The 22,752-nt window shown below is 44.5% G+C and overlaps 1 protein-coding gene across 1 annotated transcript in view; it reads right to left on the bottom strand.

Moving 5' to 3' along the window:
• Window positions 1-22,752, bottom strand: part of SCD5 (stearoyl-CoA desaturase 5) — a 194,916-nt gene that overhangs the window by 129,199 nt on the left and 42,965 nt on the right. The window contains exon 2 of the mRNA XM_004383146.2: window positions 10,455-10,459. Within this exon, the coding sequence (XP_004383203.1) occupies window positions 10,455-10,459 (5 nt within the window). The remainder of the gene's footprint in view (window positions 1-10,454; window positions 10,460-22,752) is intronic.

The raw sequence follows: 22,752 nt of genomic DNA, 5'->3' as shown, positions 1-22,752 counted from the left end.
GTTGACATGTCATGGGGTTGTTAACCAATGTCATAAAACAATATGTGTACTGACTGTTTAATGAGAAACTATTTGTTCTGTAAACCTTCATCTAAAGTACGATAAAAAAAATGCCGTTTGCAATCTATTAATTCTATAACCTATCTGAAATATGGGTTACAACCTGCAATTTAAAAAACCTTGCTGTAAAGGACTGTCTTTGCAAATTCCAGATTCTAAGATCATGGCAAACAACACCAGGAGCCCGTGCTAATCTTCTCAGTTGGACAGAATATGTGCTTATGGGACCTGATCAGGGGCTTGTTCCCCACAGGGGCCTATTAGCTGTGATGTTGTTAGTGATCAGCAATGTCTAACTCTAGGTTGCCATCTCACCAGGGCACATACCTGGCCATGGGCAGGGAGGGAGAGGAGTGAAAATCCCTTACTCTTACCCAAAGAACAATTCAAAACACCCATCCTACCATGATGAACCAAAAAGCCACTCATATCACATGGAAGACAAACTCAATACGACCTCTGAGGACTCATTATTGATTGCTGGGTTCCCAAAAGAACAATCTGAACTATTTGCAGTTTGCTGAAATCACATGTTCTCTCACTCCTCTGTTCCCTCTCTCTGGCTAATTACCACTTATCATTCTTCTCTGTAAGCCTTCCCTGACTGCTGCTTCACTCCATAGCCCACCTCCTCCATCTTTACCCAGGCTGAGTTAGGCATCCCTTCTCTCAACAAACCTGTAGTATCCTGATTGCTATACTGTATTTTGGAGTCCCTGGGTGAAGCCCTGGTGGTGCAGTGGTTAAGTGTTCACCTGCTAACCAAAAGGTCAGCAATTCTAATCCACAGCTGCTCCTTGGTAACCCTATGGGGCAATTCTACTCTGTCCTATAGGGTCGCTATGAGTCAGAATTTACTCGACAGCAACGGGTGGGCAGTGCAAATGGTTAACAAGCTCATCTGCTAACCAAAAAGTTAAGAGGTTTGAGTTCACCCAGAGGCACCTCAGAAGAAAGGCCTGGTGACCTACTTCCAAAAAATCCAGTCATTGAAAACCCTATGGAGCACAGTTCTAGTCTGATACACATGGGGTCACCAGGAGTTGGAATTGACTCGATGGCAACTGGTTCGTAATTATACGGTATGTGATTTCTGGACCATCTCCTCACATGTCCTCCGGGAAGACAAAGATGGTCTTCCAACTCCATTCTATTAGTACCTAGCACAATGTGCGCCTCACAGCAAGTGCTTGGAAAGTGCTTCTTGAATGACCTAATGACTGATCCATGTGCCAAGGAAGAGAGGAGTAAATGCATTTCAGAACATGAAAGAAATAGGAATTAGAGGAAGGGAAGGAGGAGGAAGAACAGACATGTGAATGCTATTTTATGACTTAGCACTGATTTCAGAACCACATCTCACTCACCTGAGCTTCACAATAGGTGAGACAGAACTAGCATTCCCATTGGACAGGTGAGTAAATTGAGACTGAGGAATACCTTCTTATTTTTAAAATAGTGGTAAAAACATATAACAAAACATTTGCCAATTTAACAATTTTTTACATGTAGATTTCAGTGACATTGATAACATTTATCATGTTGTGTAACCTCCATTAACAGAATCTCATTGCCCCCTAAGCAATGACTCCCCCTTTCTCCCTTCCTCCCACTCCTGGTAACCACTAATAAGCTTTGGTCTCTATAGATTTGCCCATTTCATATAAATGGGATCATATAGTACCTGTCCTTTTGTGAGGGACTTATTTCACTCAGCATAATGTTTTCAAGGTTCATCCATACTGTAGCATGTATCAGGAGAAAAATATCTTCTTTATAAAACCATGGAGAGAGACAAATACCTTTTCTCTAGATCAGAAAATATCTTAACCAGAAAAACACTCTTCTTTCCTAAACAATAAGTTGGAGGAATCCCTTAAAATAGGACAATAACAAAATCCTGGATCATGGATTTTATCATGAGATACTGCCCTGGCAGAGAGACCTATTCTACAGCAAAAAGAATCCTTGTAATTCTGTGGGTAGGATAATCATTACCACAAGGCCTGAAGTATTTCATCTTAATTAAATATAATTTTAAACCAGGAAAATTTGTTCACCTATAGGATTAGGAAAAGCAGAAGGCAAAATGCAGGCGACATCTTGAGCCTTTTAAAAGCAGTCAGCTGAAATGTTCTGACCAAGAAAGGCACAATTTTACTTCCACTCCTGAATTTTAAGGACTTGAGGGCCTGCATAAACTGAAAGCTGTCACTATAATTCGAGAATAATTGGAGCAAATGGTTGTTTAGCACAGGAACAAGACAGGACGGAGGAGACAGGATCTTCCAGCCTTGAGTTGTTCTGGGAATGCACGATCTTCACCTTAAATCCCAGCTGCATAGAATCTTCCCCCTCTTCTCATCCCCTTGCCATAAATGGACCTGGAGAAGCCCACACATTTGTTGCCCTTTGATCTTCCGAACCCTAACTTTGATTACGATTCATGTAACAGTGAACATTCACCCTGGGATGCATTCACTCACATTCTCTCTTTTTCTTACACACACACACACAGACAAACTGCCACATCTGTTTTCCTTTTTCTCCCTTAGATAAACTTACTTCAATGCTGAAAGCTGATACAAACTGAATTCTAAACCAAAAAACCAAACCCGTTGCGGTCGTGTCTGTTCTGACTCATAGCGACCCTATAATAAATAATAAACCTGTTTCAGCACTGAAGTAAAAGGAAAACAGATGTGGCTATTGAATTCTACCCACTAAATACTTAATCATATTTTCCCAAAAACAACATCACTTTGCCCAGGGATGAAAGGGAGCTCATCCCGACTACCATCAAAATATGTCTTTCACTCAGCTTCTGCCCTCTGCCCACCCCCAAAAATTAATTAGGTAATTATATAATATCAGAAAGACCAGCTAGGCCTTTGCTGCTCAGAGCATGATCTGGGGACCAGCACCAACAGCACCACCCAGGAGCCTGTTAGAAATGTAGAATCTCAGGCCCCACAGAGACCAGCAGAATCAGTCTGCATTTTAACAAGATCCCACACGACTGACGCACACATTCTAGTTTGAGAGACACTGGTCTAGTCAGTATTTCTCAACCCCGGCTGCACATGAGAATCACCCAGGAGCTTCTAAAGTGACCCAAGTCAGGCCTCACCTGAGAACAAATTAATCAGAAATCTCTGGAAGTTGGTATTTTTTAGAAGCTCCCCAGGTGATTCTATTGTCCAGTCATAATCAGAAGCACTGTTTCTGTCAAACTCCCCTGTTTTACAGATGAAGAAATGGAACTGCAGAGAGGCTAAGTGACTTGCCCAAGGTCATGAAGTTAGCCAGTGGGAGGGCTGAATTCAGTCCCTGGTAGTGCAAACAGTTAATGCAGTCGGAAGGGTTAGAAGTTTGAGTCCACCCAGAGGTACCCTGAAAGAAAGGCCTGGTAATTGACTTCTGAACAATCAGCAGTTAAAAACCGTATGTAGTACAGTTCTACTCTGACACACATGGGGTTTCTGTGAGTCAGAGTCCACTCAATGGCAACTGGCTGGGCCAAATCAAGCTAACAAAAAACAAACTGCCTTCAGGTTCCTCCAGCAGCAATTCTGACACTGGGAGTGTCTGTGTCTCTCAGGAGTCTGGCTTTTTTTGGGGCAAGTGACTGGTGGAGAAGACTTTCAAGCTAAAATATTCATGGAGTGTTGTCATTGATTAAATTGTGTCCCCCCAAAAAATGTGTGTATCAAACTTGGCTAGGTCATGATTCCCACTATTGTATGATTGTGTAATCTGATGTGATTTCCTTATGTGTTGTAAACTCTGCCACTATGATGAGGTTATACTGATGAGGTCTACAAGACTGGATAGTGTCTTAAGTCAATCTCTCTTGAGATATAAAAGAGAGAAGTGAGCACAGACACATGGGAACCTCACACCACCGAGAAAGCAGTGCCGGGAGCAGAGCATATCCTTTGGACCTGAGGTTCCTGGGCAGAGTAGCTCCCAGACCAAGGGAAGAGTGATGACATGGACCTTCCTCCAGAGCCAACAGAGAGAGAAAGGCTTCCTCTGGAGCTGATGCCTTGAATTTGGACTTGTAGCCTACTAGACTGTGAGAGAATAAATTTCTCTTTGTTAAAAGCCATCCACTTGTGGTATTTGTTAGAGCAGCACTAGATGACTAAGACAGGGGTCAACACTCTTCTCTAACCCATTGCTGCTGAGTCAATTCCGACACACAGCAACCCTACAGGACAAAGCAGAACTGCCCCATAGGGTTTCCAAGGCTGTAATCTTTATGGAAACAGACTGCCACATCTTTCTCCCATGGAGCAGCTGATGGGTTCAAATCATTGACCTTTTGGTTAGCAGCAGAGCACTTAACCACTGTGCCAACAGGGCTCCTTCTCCCTTCTCTACACTAGAAAAAGGCCTTTAATATGACCTAGAGGATACCTTTACAAAGCTTTGTAACCAATAACATTTCTGTTTGACCTGCAAAATGTATATTAAAACACATTCATATTTGCCCTTCACCCCCCCACCCCCCCACTCCTGTCTACAGCAAAAGCAGCCAGCACACACCACCCTTGGCACACACTGCCCTGACAGAAGTATGTGTGAAAATCTAATTTGGAGAGATGAAAAGACGAGACAGGGTATATTCCATTTCCTTTAAACCATGGGAAAATGCTTACATCTGAGGGTGACCCAGGCCTGCCTGCTGCAACAACAACAACAAAAAAAAGCAATGGTACTGCCAGTTGCAGGAAAAAGGCAAAACTTGGTTTCAAGATTGCTAAGGCACTGACGAGACAGTCTATGAAAAGACCCAAATGTCAAACTACCCTTGCTCCTTAGGGTCCTCTCACCAGATAATGCAGTTTTCTGTCAAGCACAGACTAGCCTGAAAAATGAGAGCTGGGAGTGGGGGCAGGATGAGGAAGCTGTTCAAATACAAAAGATGAATTCTCAAAGGCTAGTGGCTTTTATGTGGAGGAAAACTTACCCTCAGTTTTACAGGAGTAAGAAGGGCAAAATGGAATGAAGGTGAATGGAGATAAAGAGGGAAATCAGAATGGAAGGAGAAAGGAAAGAAAAGGAAGAAGAAGAAAGGGAGAGACTGCAGAGGAGAGAAATGTGTGGTTATTAAAAATAAATTTAAAAACTCTGCTGTCCACTGCCTGGATTTTATTATCACAGAAAAAGGGATAAATTTTATGAGACAGCTGCAAATGCAAGGACTAGTGTCTCAGTTTCTTAGTGCTGCTGTAACAAAACTATCACAAGTGAGTGGCTTTAACAAACAGAAATTTATTTTCTCACGTTTAGGAGGCTAAAAGTCTGAATTCAGGGCACCAGCTGTAGGGAAAATCTCTGCTGCTCTGGAGGAAAAGCCTTGCCTCAGCTTCTGTGTTGTTTTGTCGGTGTTCCCTGGAGATCTCCACGCAGCACCTCTTTCCCCTAGTCATGCTTACTTCTCTGTGCCTAATCTGCTCTTTTCATATCTCAAAAGTGAGTACTTTTAGATATACTCTATAAGGAGCCTTGGTGGGGCAGCGGTTAAAGTGACTTACTGCTAAAGGTTAGCAGTCCAAAACCACCAGCAGCTCCAGCTCCGTGGGAGAAAGATATGGCACTTTACTTCTGTAGTGATTTACAGCCTTGGAAACTCTATGGGGTCATGCGGAGTTGGAGTCAACTCAACAGCAACAGGTTTTTTGGTACACTGATATGGCCTCATTAACATACCAAAGAAAACCTGATTCCCAAATGGGATTTCATCCACAGGTATAAACCGAAACCAAATCTGTTGCCATGGAGTCAATTCCACCTCATAGTGACCCTATAGGACGAGTAAAACTGCCCCATAGTGTTTCCAAGGCTATAATCATTAAGGAAGCAGACTGTCACATCTTTCTCCTGTGGAGCCTCCAGTGGGTTTGAACTGCTGACCTTTTGATTAGCATCCGAGAGCTTATCTACTGCACCACCCAGGGCTCACAGGTTTAGGGGTTAGGATTCTAACACATATTTTGGGGGGGACACAATTCAGTCCATAACAACTAGGAATAAGAAAGGTGAGATTAGAGGTCCTTTTGTTGAAATTATGAGGAATCCTACTGCCAGTCACTTGGCTACCATGTTTGTGGCAGGAGGGGCTGGCTGGGGGCTCCTGAGAGAAAGAAGGACCCCTCCCAGCCTCCACTCCAGGACCTGAGCTTCTACAGAGAGTGAGCTTGAAGCTCTCCACCCACTCTCTATCAGCAACCAGCCTTCCTCATCCCACAACTAGGTGGAAATAGGCTCAGTGTTTCTATTTACAATTTCCATTCAGGCAGTCTTTGCATTTCGGAATAGAGTCTGCCAAGGGAGGTAATTTCGGCTGATCTTCTATTTTCAGGTTCCCTTTTATGTGGAGGGAAGCATCAGCTAGCTCCAAGAAGCAATTTAGAAGTGGGGTAGGTGGAAAGGGTGGAAGCCAGGCCAGTCCACAAACCTGCAGCGCCTGGGGAATGAAGCTTTTATTTTTAACACTGGGATCTGTGAGGCTGACCTATATTTCACTTCTTATGTTGACAGAAATGACAAGCCTCAAAGGCCAGGTCACAGAACTGAGCAGACACTCTTTGAACACTTTGCAGAGAAGAGCAGGTAGCAGTAGGACACCCAGATCCCCACCGTGGACAGGGACTGTGTCTGGGTAAGGGTGTGCTCAGATAGACTACAGGGCAAGAACATGCTCGTAGCTTTACCTTCAGAACTTGGAAATTAGTCTGTTGACAGACTAAACCATCTGGCTAACAAGAAAAATATGAGGGGGATTGCAGATTGAAGGCCCCCAGAAAGGAGAAAATTACTAGAACATGTGGAGAGAATTCAGAGAGATGAGAGATAAAAGAAAGAGATGGTCAGGACAGGGTTATGGTTTGGGGGCATTGTATTTTCAGATTTCAGTAGTTGTCCAACACATCAGATTCCTTTGGTCAGACTGGTCACGAGGAAGGTGATAGTAAACAATGCAACCAAAAGGGATAGTTTAACATCATCATATATATTTTTAAAAATTTAGCTAGTCTCTACTCTTATTTGATTCCATATTTTATTTCTACTATTCATTCCTCAAAGCTGTTGGCCCCCTAAATCATATTTGTCTGGCCAGCCTTATGATGACAAGTCTTCAGATACATAATACAATGTTAAATTTCATTTTATGCCTGAAACATTGAAGGCTGACACAGCTACATTATTTTTTTGTCAAACTTTCACATTTTACTCTGCCATCTAGTCAGTAGACTGAAACAGAGAGGAAACGCTTCAGATTATGACAGAGTTTACACCCTGCTCCAGTAATTCTTTTTTCTTATAAATCTGTCATCTAAATGTAAAACAGTGTAGTGATTTAGTGTAGGTGAAGTAACTCCATGGCTCAGTGATATGAAGCTCCAGGAGGAGCAGCTATTCCATGGACCTCTCACACTGAACATGGTGGGCAGGCTGCAGTAGAGTTTACAGACTAATACAAATTTGGAAGAAAGCCTTGATAATTTACTTCTGAAAAAGTAGCTAATGAAAACCCTATGAATCACAGAGAATACTGTCCAATACAGTGCAGGAAGATGAGTCCCCTAGGTTGGAATGCACTCAGAATACACAGTGGCTGCAACAATGGACTCAAGCATACCAATGATCATGAAGATGGCACAGGATCAGGCAACGTTTCATTCTGTTGTACATGGGATTGCCATTAGTCAGAGTTGACTCACAGCAGCTAACAAGTCTTCAAGCCCACATCCACTCAGTCATCAGGACCTGTCAAATTCAAAATCCTCTTCATCTTAGGCTGGTTCTCTAAAGTAGCAAAACCAGTGCAGCATATAAATATATATAGAGAGAAATTTATATCAAGGAAATGGCTCACACAGTCGTAGAGGCTGGAACTTCCCAAGTCCGTGGATCAGGCTGGAGGCTTCTCCTGACTCATGCAGCCACAGGGACCGGGGAACCTAAGATGGGCAGGTCAGACAGCAGGGCTCTTGCTCACTTGCTGCAAAGACTGACAAATCCCAAGATCATCAGGCAAGACTGCAGGTAAACTGATAGCTCTAGTCCCAAGAACCAGAGGTCAGATGAACAAGAGCCAGCTGCAAGATCCAGAGTAAGCAAAAGCCCATAAGCCTTGTCAGAAAGTCCATCTATATTGGATGCAGGTCACACCCCTAAGGAAATTCTCTTTCAACTGATTGGCTGCTCACAACCAATCTCATCATGGAGGTGATCACATTATATGAGATCTCATTATAGAGGTGATTACATCATTAAATAGTTGCCAAACTGTATCATAACTGCCAAACCACTAAGGATTACAGTCCAACCAAGCTGACACACAATCTCAACCATCACACCATCCCTACACACTTTCCTTCTTGTAGCTCTCACCATCTTTCATGAGGACTAACACAACATCCTCCTTTTTAGTCTCCTTACCTTCAGTTTTGCCCCCCTCAAATCCATCCTCCACAGAACCTCCATACTGATCTACCTAAAACAGGAGACTAAACATTTTACTCTCATTCTCAAAACCCTTCAATATACCTCACCCTCCACAGAGGAAAATCTAAACTTCTTAGTGTGTCACATGAGGTGCCTCCCCCATGCTGTCCCTCCCCACCTTCCCTCCGTCTTCATTTCCAGCACTCCTCTCCCATCTCCTTTCCCTTCACCACTCCAGTTACACTGTGCTCCTGTTCATCCCCCATCTTGCTGTTTCAAGCTGTGCTGCCTTTGTCTGTGTGTGCCTCTGTGGAAAAACCTTGGCTATAGCCCTTTAGGTCCCAGTGTAGACATCCTTTCCTTCAGACAGCCTTCCAAGAACCCTAACCTTAGGCAAACTCATCACTTTGGGGTTCCCACAGCCCCATTCATACCTCCTACCCCCAATCCACCACGTCATACTGAAACTCTCTGATCCTTGAGGGCGAGACTCATTGCAAACACCTTTATACCTCCAGCACCTTGCATGGGGCCAGCCACCCAGTAGGTGAGCTGCTGAAGAGAACTGAATAACCCTGTGAGGGAGGTCTTTTTAGTCTCATTTTACAGGTAAGGAAACCAAAACTCAAGAGAGATGAATTAAATTGCCCCAGGTTACATAGCTAGGAAGAGACTGAATTGGTATTCAAACCCACATCTATTATTGTGTGGTGCAGCGGTTAAGAATACAGACTTTGGAGTCAGAGTGCTGGGCTTATATCCTGGCTTCAGCATTTACTAGCTATATGACCTTGATCAAATTACTTAACTTGTATAGCCTCATCTGTAAAATGCGGATGATTTCAGAACTTCCACTGGAATCCCTGGGCAGCACAAATAGTTAAGTGCTCGGCTACTAATGGAAAGATTGGTGGTTTGAACCTACTCAGAGGCACCTCGTAAGCAAGTCCTGGTGATCTGCTTCCGAAAGACCACAGCCATGAAAACCCTGGAGAGCAGTTCTACTGTGCAACACATGGGGTCACCATGAGTCTGAATCTACTGAAAGGCAGCTGGAGGTGGTGATCACAGAGATACTGTGAAGATTAAATAAAATTACTACATAGCCCTTAGCTTGGTACCTGGCATATCCTAAACGCATATATAAACTTCAAGGGAAGAAAGTTCTGACAAATGAAAAATATTAACAGGATATAAATTAAAAAAAAAAGCACGGCCACCAGCTTCAAGGCTTTTGCAGTGCAAATTCATTACTGGCTATGCCGAGATAATCTTGGATATGATGTTTATTTGGCTGTTTCTGAGCCTTCAAAAAAGTAAACAACAGAAAATAGTTAAATTGGCTGGCAGGGTGGTCGAGTCCCAAGACTGGGTTACTGACAGTAAGATTTTGAGGAGCATGTGGAGACATTCTGGAAGATTCCAGAGGATGACAGTCAGTCCAGAGCAAGCTGCTCACCCCCTACAGGAGAAGATGGGGAGCAGAGGGAGAAGGAAGCAAACAGAACCCTGGGACCCTCCGGCCAGTCTCTACAGGAAGAACTGAACTCCCCAGACAGAACTAAGCTTTGCCAAAACCCTTACTGACCACAGGTTATTGATCTGCACTTTGCCCAGAGGACCTGCTTAACTAATCTCAGTCTTCATGACTTCCTTGCACCTCAGCCCCAACAGAGCCAGCTGCTGACGATGGTTATTGGAAATGATTCTCTGCCCTTCTTGCCAGGATTTGAGTGAAAACCCACTCAGTGCATTAAAATGCTATATAACCTTGTAAATCCTACCAGGCACCACCATAAAAACATATTGATTTTTTTTAACCGACCTCCTCACAAATCTAACACCTGTTCAGTAGGACATATGCAAGAGACTCCACCACTCTTAGTAATGAGAATCCTCAGAAAAATAACCGAGTTGGGAAAGATGACACACACATACGCTATCTGCTTCTGTGAGGAGGTGAGAGCTAGCCAGTCACAGTTAAACTTCTAACTGAGACTCTCAGAGCACTCCGGCAAAAACACTGATTTCATCAGCACCTGACAGCGGTTCTCACGTACAGGGTAGCATAGGTCAGAGGCCTGGAACGGGCCCCACGGGTTCCTGATTTGAGGGATTTTAGAGGTGCAGACCCACGGTCTCTCGGAAGACCACTCTGTTATACTAGTAAACAAGCTTTGGATCAGTGTGACAGCATTTCATGTAGGAGCCAGGGATACTGCTCTGTGAACATGGGCCTGCAAGCAGCCAAATGCACTGCTCCTTTGGCTGTGGTGGGTTGTTTGGGCTGGGATCCATCAGCACTCAGTTAACAACCAGGACTCGCAGACCCTGAAAAAGAAGGGCTGACAGCTTCGCTCCACTGGGAGGGAGTCCCTTTGGGCACAAAACACACAGAGTCATTCATGCCTGGCTTCAGCTGTCACAGCTACAAAGATGCCTCCTCACAAAACTACAAGTACATCATCTTATCATGAGGTGCACACTGGGTGCTCAGATTCATTCCACAATCTGACCTGACCCTTCCTCTCAGCTCCCAACTGATGCCTCCAACTTCTGTTTAATGATTCTGCCAGTCAACCCCTTGCTTCACAGCACAAGCCTCCCAGCACAAGATCACCCTGTTGGAACTCACTGTTCCTTTTCTCTACACCCTCAGCTCTTTCCTTGAACCTGCTTTTTACTGCTTAGCCTACTTTTGCCTTTTATTTAAGTAGGTTCTTAACTAGAATGTGCTCTTCCTGAGAACAGGGAATTGAGTCCATTTTGTTCACTCCTGTATTCCCAGCACCCACAGTAGCACCTAGCAAGTAGTAGGGTCTCAGTAAATATCTTGACTGTTGGAATAAATGCTGTCTTGTCCCCATTAAATGGGCTATTCCTCTAGGGCAGGGAGCAAGCCTCATTCATCTCTCTGTTCCTAGAGTTCCTGCCCCAGGTAGTGTCACATAGTGGTCCCTCCACAACAATGAATTGAATGAATGGGTGAGTCCCACTCAGATGTTCTGCTTCACCCCAAAATCAACTCTGAAATCAAATATCACCCTTAAGAAAAATGTTTACTCCTCAAACAACCTCCCCCTCAAGATTATCTCTAAGAAACCTTTTCCTGATGCCCTGTCATGGATTGAATCGTGTCCCCCCAAAAAATATATGTCAACTTGGTTAGGCCACGATTCCCAGTGTTGTGTGGTTGTCCTCCATTTTGTGATTTTCCTATGTGTTATAAATCATAATCTCTGCTTGTGGTTAAAGAGGATTAGGGTGGGATGTAACACCCTTACTCAGGTCACATCCCTGATCCAACGTAAAGGGAGTTTCCCTGGGGTGTGGCCTGCACCACCTTTTATCTTATAAGAGATAAGGGGAAAGGGAAGCAAGCAGAGAGTTGGGGACCTCATACCACCAAGAAAGAAGCACCGGAAGCAGAGTGTGTCCTTTGGACTCAGGATTCCTGCATGGAGAAGCTCCTAGACCAGGGGAAGATCGACGAGAAGGACCTTTCTCCAGAGCCGACAGCGAGAGAAAGCCTTCCCCTGGAGCTGACATCCTGAATTTGGACTTCTAGCCTACTAGACTGTGAGAGAATAAATTTCTCTTTGTTAAAACCATCCACTTGTGGTATTTCTGTTATAGCAGCACTAGATGACTAAGACATGCCTCCTTTCCCTCCCCCTCCCCAGAGTGGGAGGACCACTCCTTCCTTTGAGCCTTCTATCTGAGCACCTATAATCAGGCTTGTCTTCTACTAGGCTATGTGCTACTTATGGGTGAGAATTTTCTACTCATCTTTTTGCTTAACAGGGGGCTTGATGCGTAGTAGATATCATTTCTTTAAAAGGTACCACTTCTTTCCTATTGACCTGAGCTCAGACCTTACACTCTCCCTCTGCCTCCTCGGGTAGATCCAATCAGTTAGTCTGTTCCTTCTCAGTATCTCTCGTGTCCATCCATTTCATTCTTCCATTCCATCCATGCATCCACTCATTCCTTTCTTTCCATTCCCTCAACCACCATTCTAACCCCGGAACTGTTGAAACAGCTTCCTATTCAATCTTCCTGCCTCTGGTGCCTCCCGCTTCAATCCATCCAATGCGTGATTACCAGATTACTCATCCTACAGCATTATTTCGCATAAAACACCTCCCTTGCTCTAAAACCTTTGATAATCCTTCACTGCCGACAGGGTAAAGTCTCCCTGCCTTGGCCTTCAGAATCTGACAACCTGTACCCCCAACCCTCCATTGCCAACTTTGTCTTCCACAATCCATGCCATGAACACTTCTTAAATGATTCTGCTCCTTTCCCCCTTTCTCCCTGAATGAGCTGCCCATGCTCATTCTAGTCTCAGTACTTCTCCTGTCACTTTCCTCACTACTTATTTTCAATACCCTCCTCTTGCCCCAGTCCTGCCCTTCATTCAAGCCCAGTTCAAGCCCCACCACCTCCATGAACCTCTCCCCAACACTCCAGCCCTGGAAGAAAGGGCTGTTTTTAATTTCTATGGAGTTCATTGTATGGACCTTTGCTTTGGAGCATATGCCACCTTATGTCACCATTTATTCAAATCCTGCCACTGTGCTATCACCCCACCTAGATAGTAAGCCTGTCGAGGGGAGGGCCTGTACCTGGTTTCATTCCTTTTTATAACTTTAACACCTAACATAGTACCCTGAGCATAGCACACCCACAAGAGTGGGTCAAAAGAAGAAACTGGTAATTTGGAGGATTTGGAATATTAGTCTTTATTTTCTCCCAATCTATCATAGGAAATGAAGACAATAACTGTTCACTGTGATGGGCCTGCATTTCACCAGCATAATAGATGCTTTTGGCAGAATCCAATGCTGAAGGCTCTATAAATATTTTATCAAATGAATGAATTCCAGGTTGGCAAGCATCCTCTGTTAGCAAAGCCTAGAGACAGGAAAGGAAGGTGCCACAGCCATTCCAACCTAAAAAACTGCTGTCGCCATTCTCAACAATCATCAGAGCAGGCAGCTTCTCACATCGCTCCTGGTAACGTGAGGCCTGACACTCAGGAAAACCTTCCTACAGCGCTAATAGCTAACCAAAATCTTGTCTCCTTCCTTCTAAGGTTAGTCCAATTGTTCTGATATAGGTCTTCTTCCTCCAACTGACACCAAAGATTCTGTCCAAGCAGATGGGAGATTACTTTAAGCAAATGACAGGATCAACTGAGATGTTGCCATGGAAACATGGTGTGGTGGAGATTTCAGGAAACCCATCTGTTTTTAAATTGCTCTATAGACTTGCTCTGACTTCTTTTATAGATCATATAGCTCAGGCCCCAGAAGCCTTCACTTCCACAGGACCTTCCAGCAGCCTCCTCTTTCCTCCCCTCTAAACTTCAAACCTCACCTAGGAACCTTGCACCTTAGAGGTTAAACCAATGAACAGCTCTCATCTCCTAACATTTAACAAAGCAAAGCCAGAACTAGCACCTCCATGTTGAAAACTAATGACACCATGGCAATAAGAGGAACCTTGTTGGGGTGGGTGAGTTGGTGGTTTTGTGGAAGGGTCAGCATTTTCAATCGGTTCCTCTCCTGGACTTTAGAAGAAACAGCATTGCTTATCTGAACATTTCCTTCCATTAATTCAAACGGAAAAAAAATACATAGTGATACTTCCATTAACAAAACGGATGTATCTGAGAGGCACAATTTGTTGTCAGAAATTCAAGAGAAACAAAAAAGAACACAGGATTTTGGGTCGAAGTGGAGGTAGACATGGATTCCCTTCCTTGTCATTCTCTCCTCCTCCACGACTCTTTCAAGGGGTGTACTATAGCCCCACAACCTTCCTGGCCCACTTTGATGGTTAAGATTGTATGTCAACTTGGCTAGACCATGATTCTCAGTGTTTTGGCAGTTGTATAATGTTGTGATCACTTCCCTGTTGAAATTTAATATGCTATCATCCCCATGATGGAATCTGCTGAGTGGTACCGGTCGGGGTGGGGTCTGTGGTGGCTCACCGCCCCTCAGTCTTCATCTCTCTGCCCTCCACCAGCTATTTCCTTCCTGCTCACCTTGCCAAGGTTTTTGGCTTGTTCCAGACCCAGCAGCTACCTCTTGTCGTCTCACCTCCCGTTCTTGGGACTTGAGCTAGCAGTTTACCTGTTGATCTTGGAATTCGTCAATCTTCACAGTCTGTGAGCAAGAGTCCTGTTCCCCAACCTGCTGATCTTGGGTTCGCCAGCCCTTGCAGCTATGCAAATCAGGAGAAACCTTGTGGTCTTGTCTGCTGATCTTGGAATTTGTCAACCGTCACAGCCTGTGAGCGGGAGCCCTGCTCTCTGACCTGCCAACCTTGGGTTTGCCAGCTTCTGCAGCTGCGTGAATTCAGAGAGGCCTCTACCCTGATCCACGGACTTGGGATGTTGTAGCCTCTACAGTCGCATGAGCTGTTTCCTTGATATAAATCTCTCTCTATATATATTTATAACGCTTTACTGGTTTTGCTTCTCTAGAGAACCCAGTCTAAGACACCCACCCTCTTCCTTTCCTAAGTTGGCCCTTGCCTCACAGTCATCATAAAGTCTGGGAGTACATTACTCACTCCCAGACAATTACACCACACACTGCATTGATGAGGTCTGGAGGCACTATCCTTGCAGAAGGGGCCTTGGCTTGTACTTGCAATAAATAATGTCTGTCTTAGTTATCTAGTGCTGCTGTAACAGAAATACCACAAGGGGATGGCTTTAACAAACGGAAATTTATTCTCTCACAGTTTAGGAAGCGAGAAGTTCAAATTCAGAGCGCCAGCTCTAGTGGAAGGCTCTCTCTCTGTCAGCTCTAGGTGAAGGTCCTTGTCTCCTTTCAATATCTGTGGGCCTGGTGTTCCATGTGTCTTGGCATCAATTTTACCCTGGGTCTAGGAGGTTCTCAGTGCAGGGACCCCGGATCCAAAGGACGCACTCCGCTTCTAGCTCTTTCTTGGTTGTAGTGAGGTCCCTTTCCTCTCTGCTCAATTCTCTCTCCTTTTATCTCTTGTAAGATAAAAGGTGTGACTCAAGCAAGGGTACTTGAGTAAGGGTGTGACTTGAGTAAGGCTTTGACTTGAGTCACGCCCTTTAGTAAGGGTATGACTCAAGATACATCCCACCTGTCATGGTTTGAATTATGTCCCCCCCCAGAAATGTGTGTATCAATTTGGCTAGGCCATGATTCCTGGTACTGTGTGATTTTCCTGTATGTTGTAAACCTGCCTCTATGATGTTAATGAGGGAGGATGGATGGCAGTTGTGTTAGTAAGGCAGGACCTGATCTACAAGACTGGATTATGTCCTGAGGCCATCTCTTGAGATATAAAAGACAGAAGTGAGCAGTGAGACAGGGGGACCTCATACCATCAAGAAAGCAGTGCCAGGAGCAGAGCGCATCCTTTGGACCGGGGTCCCTGTGCAGAGAAGCTCCTAGTCTGGGGGATCACTGAAGAGAAGAAGGCCGAGAGAGAGAAAGCCTTCCCCTGGAGCTGACGCCCTGAATTTGGACTTTTAACCTACTTTGACTGTGAGGAAATAAACTTCTCTTTGTTAAAACCATCCACTTGTGGTATTTCTGTTATAGCAGCACTAGATAACTAAGACACCACTGTAATCCTGCCTCATTAACATATAAAGGTTTAGGATTTACAAGATATAAAATGGAAGATAATTATACAATACCACAAAATGGAGGACAATTGCATCAGATCATAAAGTGGAGAGCAATTACATAATATTGGGAACCATGGCCTAGTCAAGTTGACACATAGTTTGGGGGGACCCAATTCAATCCATGACAATGTCCTTGCCTCTTTTTCTTCAGCTGAGCCCATCTTTAAACCTCTCTAGCCCCTCTCCCCCCTTTTTTAAGTCTCTTCACAGAAAATTCTATGTGGAAGCTTAATATAGAAAACTGGGTTCTCTGATAGTGATAGCCAACGTAGCCCGGAGCTGTTTGGCCGTTGTCAAGAAAACCTGCTCCTCCTGTCCATTAGCAAACAAAGCCTTAGGTGATGGTGATGGGTGTGGCTCAACTGGGAACTGCTCAGATCAAAGGCAACCTGCCCCTCCTGTCCGTTGTCCTCAAAGCGCTGGCTGTGGCTCAAGCCAGTCAAACCCAGTTTAGTAGCCTACATACCAAAGGAAAAAATGCAATTTATCTTACTGCGCCTGCACGTCATGCTAACCTGTATAGTCCATAATGTTTGTATGTACTTCCTTGTAAGAGACAGTATAAAAGGTTCTGCCTCCCTTTGTTCAGGGAGCTTGATTTGAGGTTTATACCTCCTTGCTCCTTGCCTGCGCGCTTGCAATAAATTCTCTTCCTCCCTCCTCACCTCGGCGTGTCTTTATTGATGAGAAGTCGCACTGAACAGAACCTGCTTTAGGTAACAACAGGGCTGGAGATTGGGGGCTGGGGTCTCACTCTCTCCACTCACCATCACCCTCTGGACCTTGTCAGGTTCCAACGGGCTGCTGGATTCCCCTCATGCACACTAGACTGGTTCTCTCTAAAAGGCTTTTCTAGTTTAGAGTTAGGATCTCTGAGCTCCAGTCCCAACCACTGCCCTGAGACTATCAGGGTAATGCCTTTCTGGTCCCCAGTTTGGTTAACTGAAAAGCAGGGCTAGAAGAATATCTGAGACCTCTGCTCTCTGTCTCTTAATACGACTCTGATGGTTAATAAAGAAACAAAATGCCACTGCACTGGAGTAGATTATTAAGGGAGAAGGACATTAGTCCTTTACGATATCAGGCAGAAAGTGTTTTCCAAGGCCCACAAATGTTTTATTACTTTACAGAGGATTCAATTTTGTTATTTAGATTGAATCTAAATAAAATCGATGGGATTTTGTAAATCGTTAATGCACTCAGTTGCTAACTGAAGGGCTGGAGGATCAAGTTCACGCAGAGGCGCCTCGGAAGAAAGTCCTGGCAGTCTACTTCAGAAACATCAGCCATTGCAAACTCTGTGGAACTCAGTTCTACTCTGACACACATGGGTAACCATGAGTCAGAATTGACTGGAGGGCAACTGGTGGTGGTGGTGGTGAGCCTTAACCTATGCTTCAGTATCCAGCTGGATAAAAGTTGACAAGTTCACCAATTCAGCATCTTTCAGTGCATGTTTTTTTGTAAGTGACTTCCTGCAGTATGATGTCATTTGAAAATACTGCAAAACCAAAAAAAAAAGCTCAGAAATGATTAACTATGTTTAAGTAGGAGAATGCCCTTGTTCTTAGGAAATATACATGGAAGTATTCAATGATAAAGGGGCCCAATGTCTCCAGTTTACTCCCAAATGGTTTTAAAAATATGTACTCATATGTATACATTTTGAGAAAGGAGAAGGGAGTCAAAAAGTAAACATTTGGTGAATCTGGGTAAAAGGCATACAGGAGTACCTCATACTATTCATGCTACTTTTCTATAAGTTTGAAATTACACCAAAATAAAAGTTACAAAAAAAAAAAAAAAAAACTTAGAAAAATATCTAACTGAAATGTATTTTATTTTCCTCCCCAGCCCTTTCTGTAAACTTTGTGTCATAAACAAATATAAAATAATATTTATATTTTCCTCCATGTAATTTTCTCTCCTCCTGTCCCCTCTCTCCTCCCTAATTCTGTTTGTCAGAGGTGTAGCTGAGAATCTGCTTAACCACTGTTCACAGCTCTTCAGCTGCTCTTATACTTCCAGGAAAAAAATGCTATTGGAGATCTCATCCATCTACAGTGATAATAGAAAGCAGTCCCCTTGCATTTTACTTCACTTCTCCTTAGTCAGTAAAATAATTGCTAAGTATAAGCAATTATAAGAATTAAGAATACGCTTTGACTGCCTACGCTGTCAGTGCTGTATGCACATCCCCTTGGCTCTCACCATTCCCATTTGCACAGGAGTAAGGTAATGACTCCAACACTCCTGCCTTCCTCTTTCACTTATAAGGACCTGTGTGATTACATTGAACCAACCTGGGCGATCAGGATAATTTCCCCATCTCAAGATCCTTAACTTAAGCACATCTGCAAAGTCCCTTTTGCTGTGTAAGGTAACATATTTATAGGTTCTGGGAATTAGGATATGGACATCTGCCAGGGGCGGGGGCGGGGGGGCGCTTTTTCTGCTTACCACAGTGACAGCTAATGCAGCCAGGAGCTGCTTAAAACCAAAACCCATTGCTGTTGAGTCGAGTCAACCTCGTCGGATAGAGAACTGCCCCATAGAGTTTCCAAGGAGTGCCTAGTGAATTCAAACTGCTAATTTTTTGGTTAGCAACCATAGCTCCTAATCACTACGCCACCAGGGTTCCCAGGAGCTCCTTAGCCATTATCATACAAAGCCTGAAGTGACAGCACTGGGTGTGGCTCAACTGGGAGCTGCTCAGACCAAGCAGAACATATCCCCTCCTGTCCATTGTCCTCAAAGCACTGGGTGTGGGTCAAGCCAGTCAAATCCAGTTTAGTAGCCTACATGCTAAAAGAAAAAAAGGCAATTTTGTCTTAGTAAGACAGGGCTAGAGCCACAGAGCCATTTTTCTTAGCCTCAAGACAGCCCCTCACCCAGTTCATTTCCTAGAGTTCTTTCTTTTCCTCTTCAGAACCTCCTTAAAGAGAAACAGTCACCAGCTAGCAGGAATCTGCTGAAACAGGTCCTGCCCTCCATCTTGGCATTCCAGATGGCCCTGAGCTCATTAACTGCTTCATGCATGGTAAATTCTCTCCCCCGCACCCCTCCCCGGGCGGAGAGCTGACATGCTAATGAATAAAAATGACTGAGTTCCTCCTGGAAACCCGTGTAGTGGTTAAGAGGTACAGCTGCTAACAAAAAGGTTGGCAGTTTGAATCCACCAGGTGCTACTTGGACACCGTATGCAGCAGTTCTGCTCTGTCCTATAGGGTCACTATGAGTTGGAATCGACTCGACGGCAATGGGTTTTTTGGTTTTAAGTTCCTCCTGCTCAGAGAATCTAACCTGGGCCTTAGAAAATTCTTACTCATTCTAAAACACTCTGCGCCTGCATGTGTGCCATTTTGTATTTTGAAACTGATCCTGCCTATATAAACCAGCCTCAACAAGCTGCCTGCGAGGCAGTCTTGGAAGGCACGCAGCCCCATCTGTCTCCTTGCTTGGCCAATCAATAAAGCTGACTTTTGTTCTCCTCAACTCGGTCTCTGCCTTTTGGCCCTGAGAGAGTTATGCCAAGCAGAACTTGGAGTTCCCGGCAACATCAGTGCGCCTGCGTGCCATGATAACCTATGCAGTTCATAATGTTTGCATGTACTTCCTTGCAAGAGATGGTGTCATGGGTTGAATTATGTCCCCCAACAAATGTGTGTACCAATTTGCCTGGGCAATGACTCCCAGTATTGTGTGGTTGTCCTCCATTTTGTGATTGTAATTTTATGTTAAAGAGGATTAGGGTGGGATTGTACGACACCCTTATTGTAGTCACATCCCTGATCCAGTGTAAAATCAGTTTCCCTAGGGTGTGGCATGCACCAACTTTTATTTTACAAGAGATAAAAGGAAACGGAAGCAAGCAGAGAATTGTGGACATCATACCACCATGAAAGCAGCACCAGAAGCAGAGCGTGTCTTTGGACCCGGGGTCCCTGTGCCTGAGAAGCTCCTTGACCAGGGGAAGATTGACGAGAAGGACCTTTCTCCAGAGCCGACAGAGAGAGAAAGCCTTCCCCTGGAGCTGACGCCCTGAATTTGAACTTTTAGCCTATTAGACTGTGAGTGAATAAATTTCTCTTTGTTAAAACCATGCACTTGTGGTATTTCTATTATAGCAGCACTAGATAACTAAGACAGACGGTATAAAAAGTTCTGTTTCCCTTTGTTCGGGGAGCATGATTTGAGGTATACACCTCCTTGCTCCTTGCCTTCGCGCTTGCAATAAATGTTCTTCCTCCTTCCTCACCTCGGTGTGTCTTTATTGATGAGAAGCCACACCAAGCAGGACCTGCTTTGGGTAACAAGAGTCATCAAGGAAGGCCTCACTGAGAAGGTGACATTTGAGTGAAGACCTCCAAGTGGGGAAGGAGCAAATCTGTGGCTATCTAGAAAAAGAGTGTTCCAGACAGAGGCAACAGCCTTAAATGGGACTGGTTGGCTTGCAAAACTGCAAGAGGGTCACGGTGATGGGGCACAAATGAGTTCAGAGAAGTAAGGGGGAATGGCAGGGTGATACAGATCATGTAGGACCAGTACATAGACTGGGGCTTTAATTCTGAATGTAGTGGGAGTCACTGTAGGGTTTCAAGCAGAGAGGTGACATGATCAGACCTACATTTTAACAGGGTCACTCTAGATGCTGTGCTGAGAATGGAATAATGGGGCCAAGGGCAGAAGCCGGGAGACGGCTGCAGGAGAATTAATCAGGGAAACCAGGGTGGCTTGGCCCAGGGTGGTAGCAGTAAAGGTGTTTGCTATGTCATTCCATACACTTTTCACTATGCTGAAAATATTTCAAAAACACAAAAAGATGAATGAAAAGGACCATGACTTTTGAAGGAATATTTAATCCAATAGCATTACTTCATGGAGGACTACATTGAAATGGCCATGGGAGGCAAGAACCTTTTGTATCTCAAGGACCTCCAAAGAAAGGTCTATCTATATTCTCTGCTTTTGGCTAACTCCTATTGATCCTTCAGTTCTTGACTTAGACATCACTTATAAGAAGCTTCCCTGACTCCCATCTCCTCCTCTTCCCCTGCCCCACACACAGTAAGTGGGCTGCTCTCACTCTGTGATCCAACGGCATCCTGTCCCTCTTCACAGCACTTATGTTACTTGATGCATCGTTGGAGACTATACGCTCCATGAGGGCAGGAAATGTGTCTATTTTATTCATTGTCTCTCATGGTGTCTGGCATCTAGTAGGTACTCAGTAAATATCTGTGTTATGAATGAACGACATTTGTAACAGGTTCTAAAGATGCAAAAATGAAGCAGTCAGTTTCTTGAGTGTCACGGGTTTACTTGAAAAGGAGACTTCATGGAAGTGGGAACATTCCAGATCTCACAGCACTGTAATTTTGGTGGTGGGGAGCACTGCTGTTTTTCATTCTTGATGGGGTGGGCCTTGGCTAGCACCCCAGGACATAAATAAGACTTCACACTCCCTCTGCCAGCTTCAGAGAAGACAATAGAGACTTTCTGATTTGCTTCCTCCTCCATCACTCTGCACTCCATGTTTCCTCCCTGCCTGTGTCCTCAGTGCTCGGAACTGGCCTCCAGGTCCCTGAAGAATACATACAATCCTCTTTTCATTACAACAAAGGTTGCATTGTCCAGCACCACACACACACCCATTCCTTTGTCTCTGCCTCTCTCAGTCTCTCTCTCTTTTCTACTTCCTCCATTCTTTCTTTCCTGTTTACTAGGGGCAGCTCCAAGGGGCACCCCTCTTTCCCTGCTCTAAAACAGCTTGGCATCCAAGTCCTTCTCCAGGTGGAGGGTAGGATGGGATTGGCTCATTTTGGCTGAGCACCAATCATTTCAACTAAATCCATGCACTGCATAATACCCAGAACCTTAGAAGCTCCAGTCCTACAAATACTGCAAAGAATAAAAATACCCATGTGTCAGTACAGGGGAAGTCCACACAAATGGACTAAACCAAAAGCTAAGAAGTTTCCTGAACACAACCGAACACTTCAAGGGACAATGTAGCAGGGGCAGGGGTCTGGGGACCATAGTTTCAGGGGACATCTAGGTATATTGGCATAACAAAGTTTTTTAAGAAAACGTTCAGCATCCCACTTTGGTGAGTGGCGTCTAGGGTCTTAAAAGCTGGTGAGCGGCCATCTAAAATGCCTCAATTGGTCCCAACCCACCTGGAGCAAAGGAGAATGAAGAACACCAAAGACACAAGGAAAATACTAGCCCAAGAGACAAAACAGGCCACATAAACCAGAGACTCCATTAGCTTGAGACCAGAAGAACTAGATGGTGCCCGGGTACCAGCAATGACTGCCCTGACAGGGAACACAACAGAGTCCCTGAAGGAGCAGAAGAAAAGTGGGGTGCAGAACTCAAATTCTAGTAAAAAGACCAGACATAATGGTCTGACTGAGACTGGAGGAACACCAGAAGACATGGCCCCTGGACTCTCTGTTAGACCAAAACTAAAACCATTCCCAAAGCCAACTCTTCAGACAAAGAACAGACTGGACTATAAGACATAAAATGATACTTGTCAC

Source organism: Trichechus manatus, unplaced genomic scaffold (genome assembly GCF_000243295.1).
Source record: "Trichechus manatus latirostris isolate Lorelei unplaced genomic scaffold, TriManLat1.0 scaffold00105, whole genome shotgun sequence".
Classification (NCBI taxonomy): Eukaryota; Metazoa; Chordata; class Mammalia; order Sirenia; family Trichechidae; genus Trichechus; species Trichechus manatus.
This window is presented reverse-complemented; position numbering and strand designations above follow the sequence as displayed.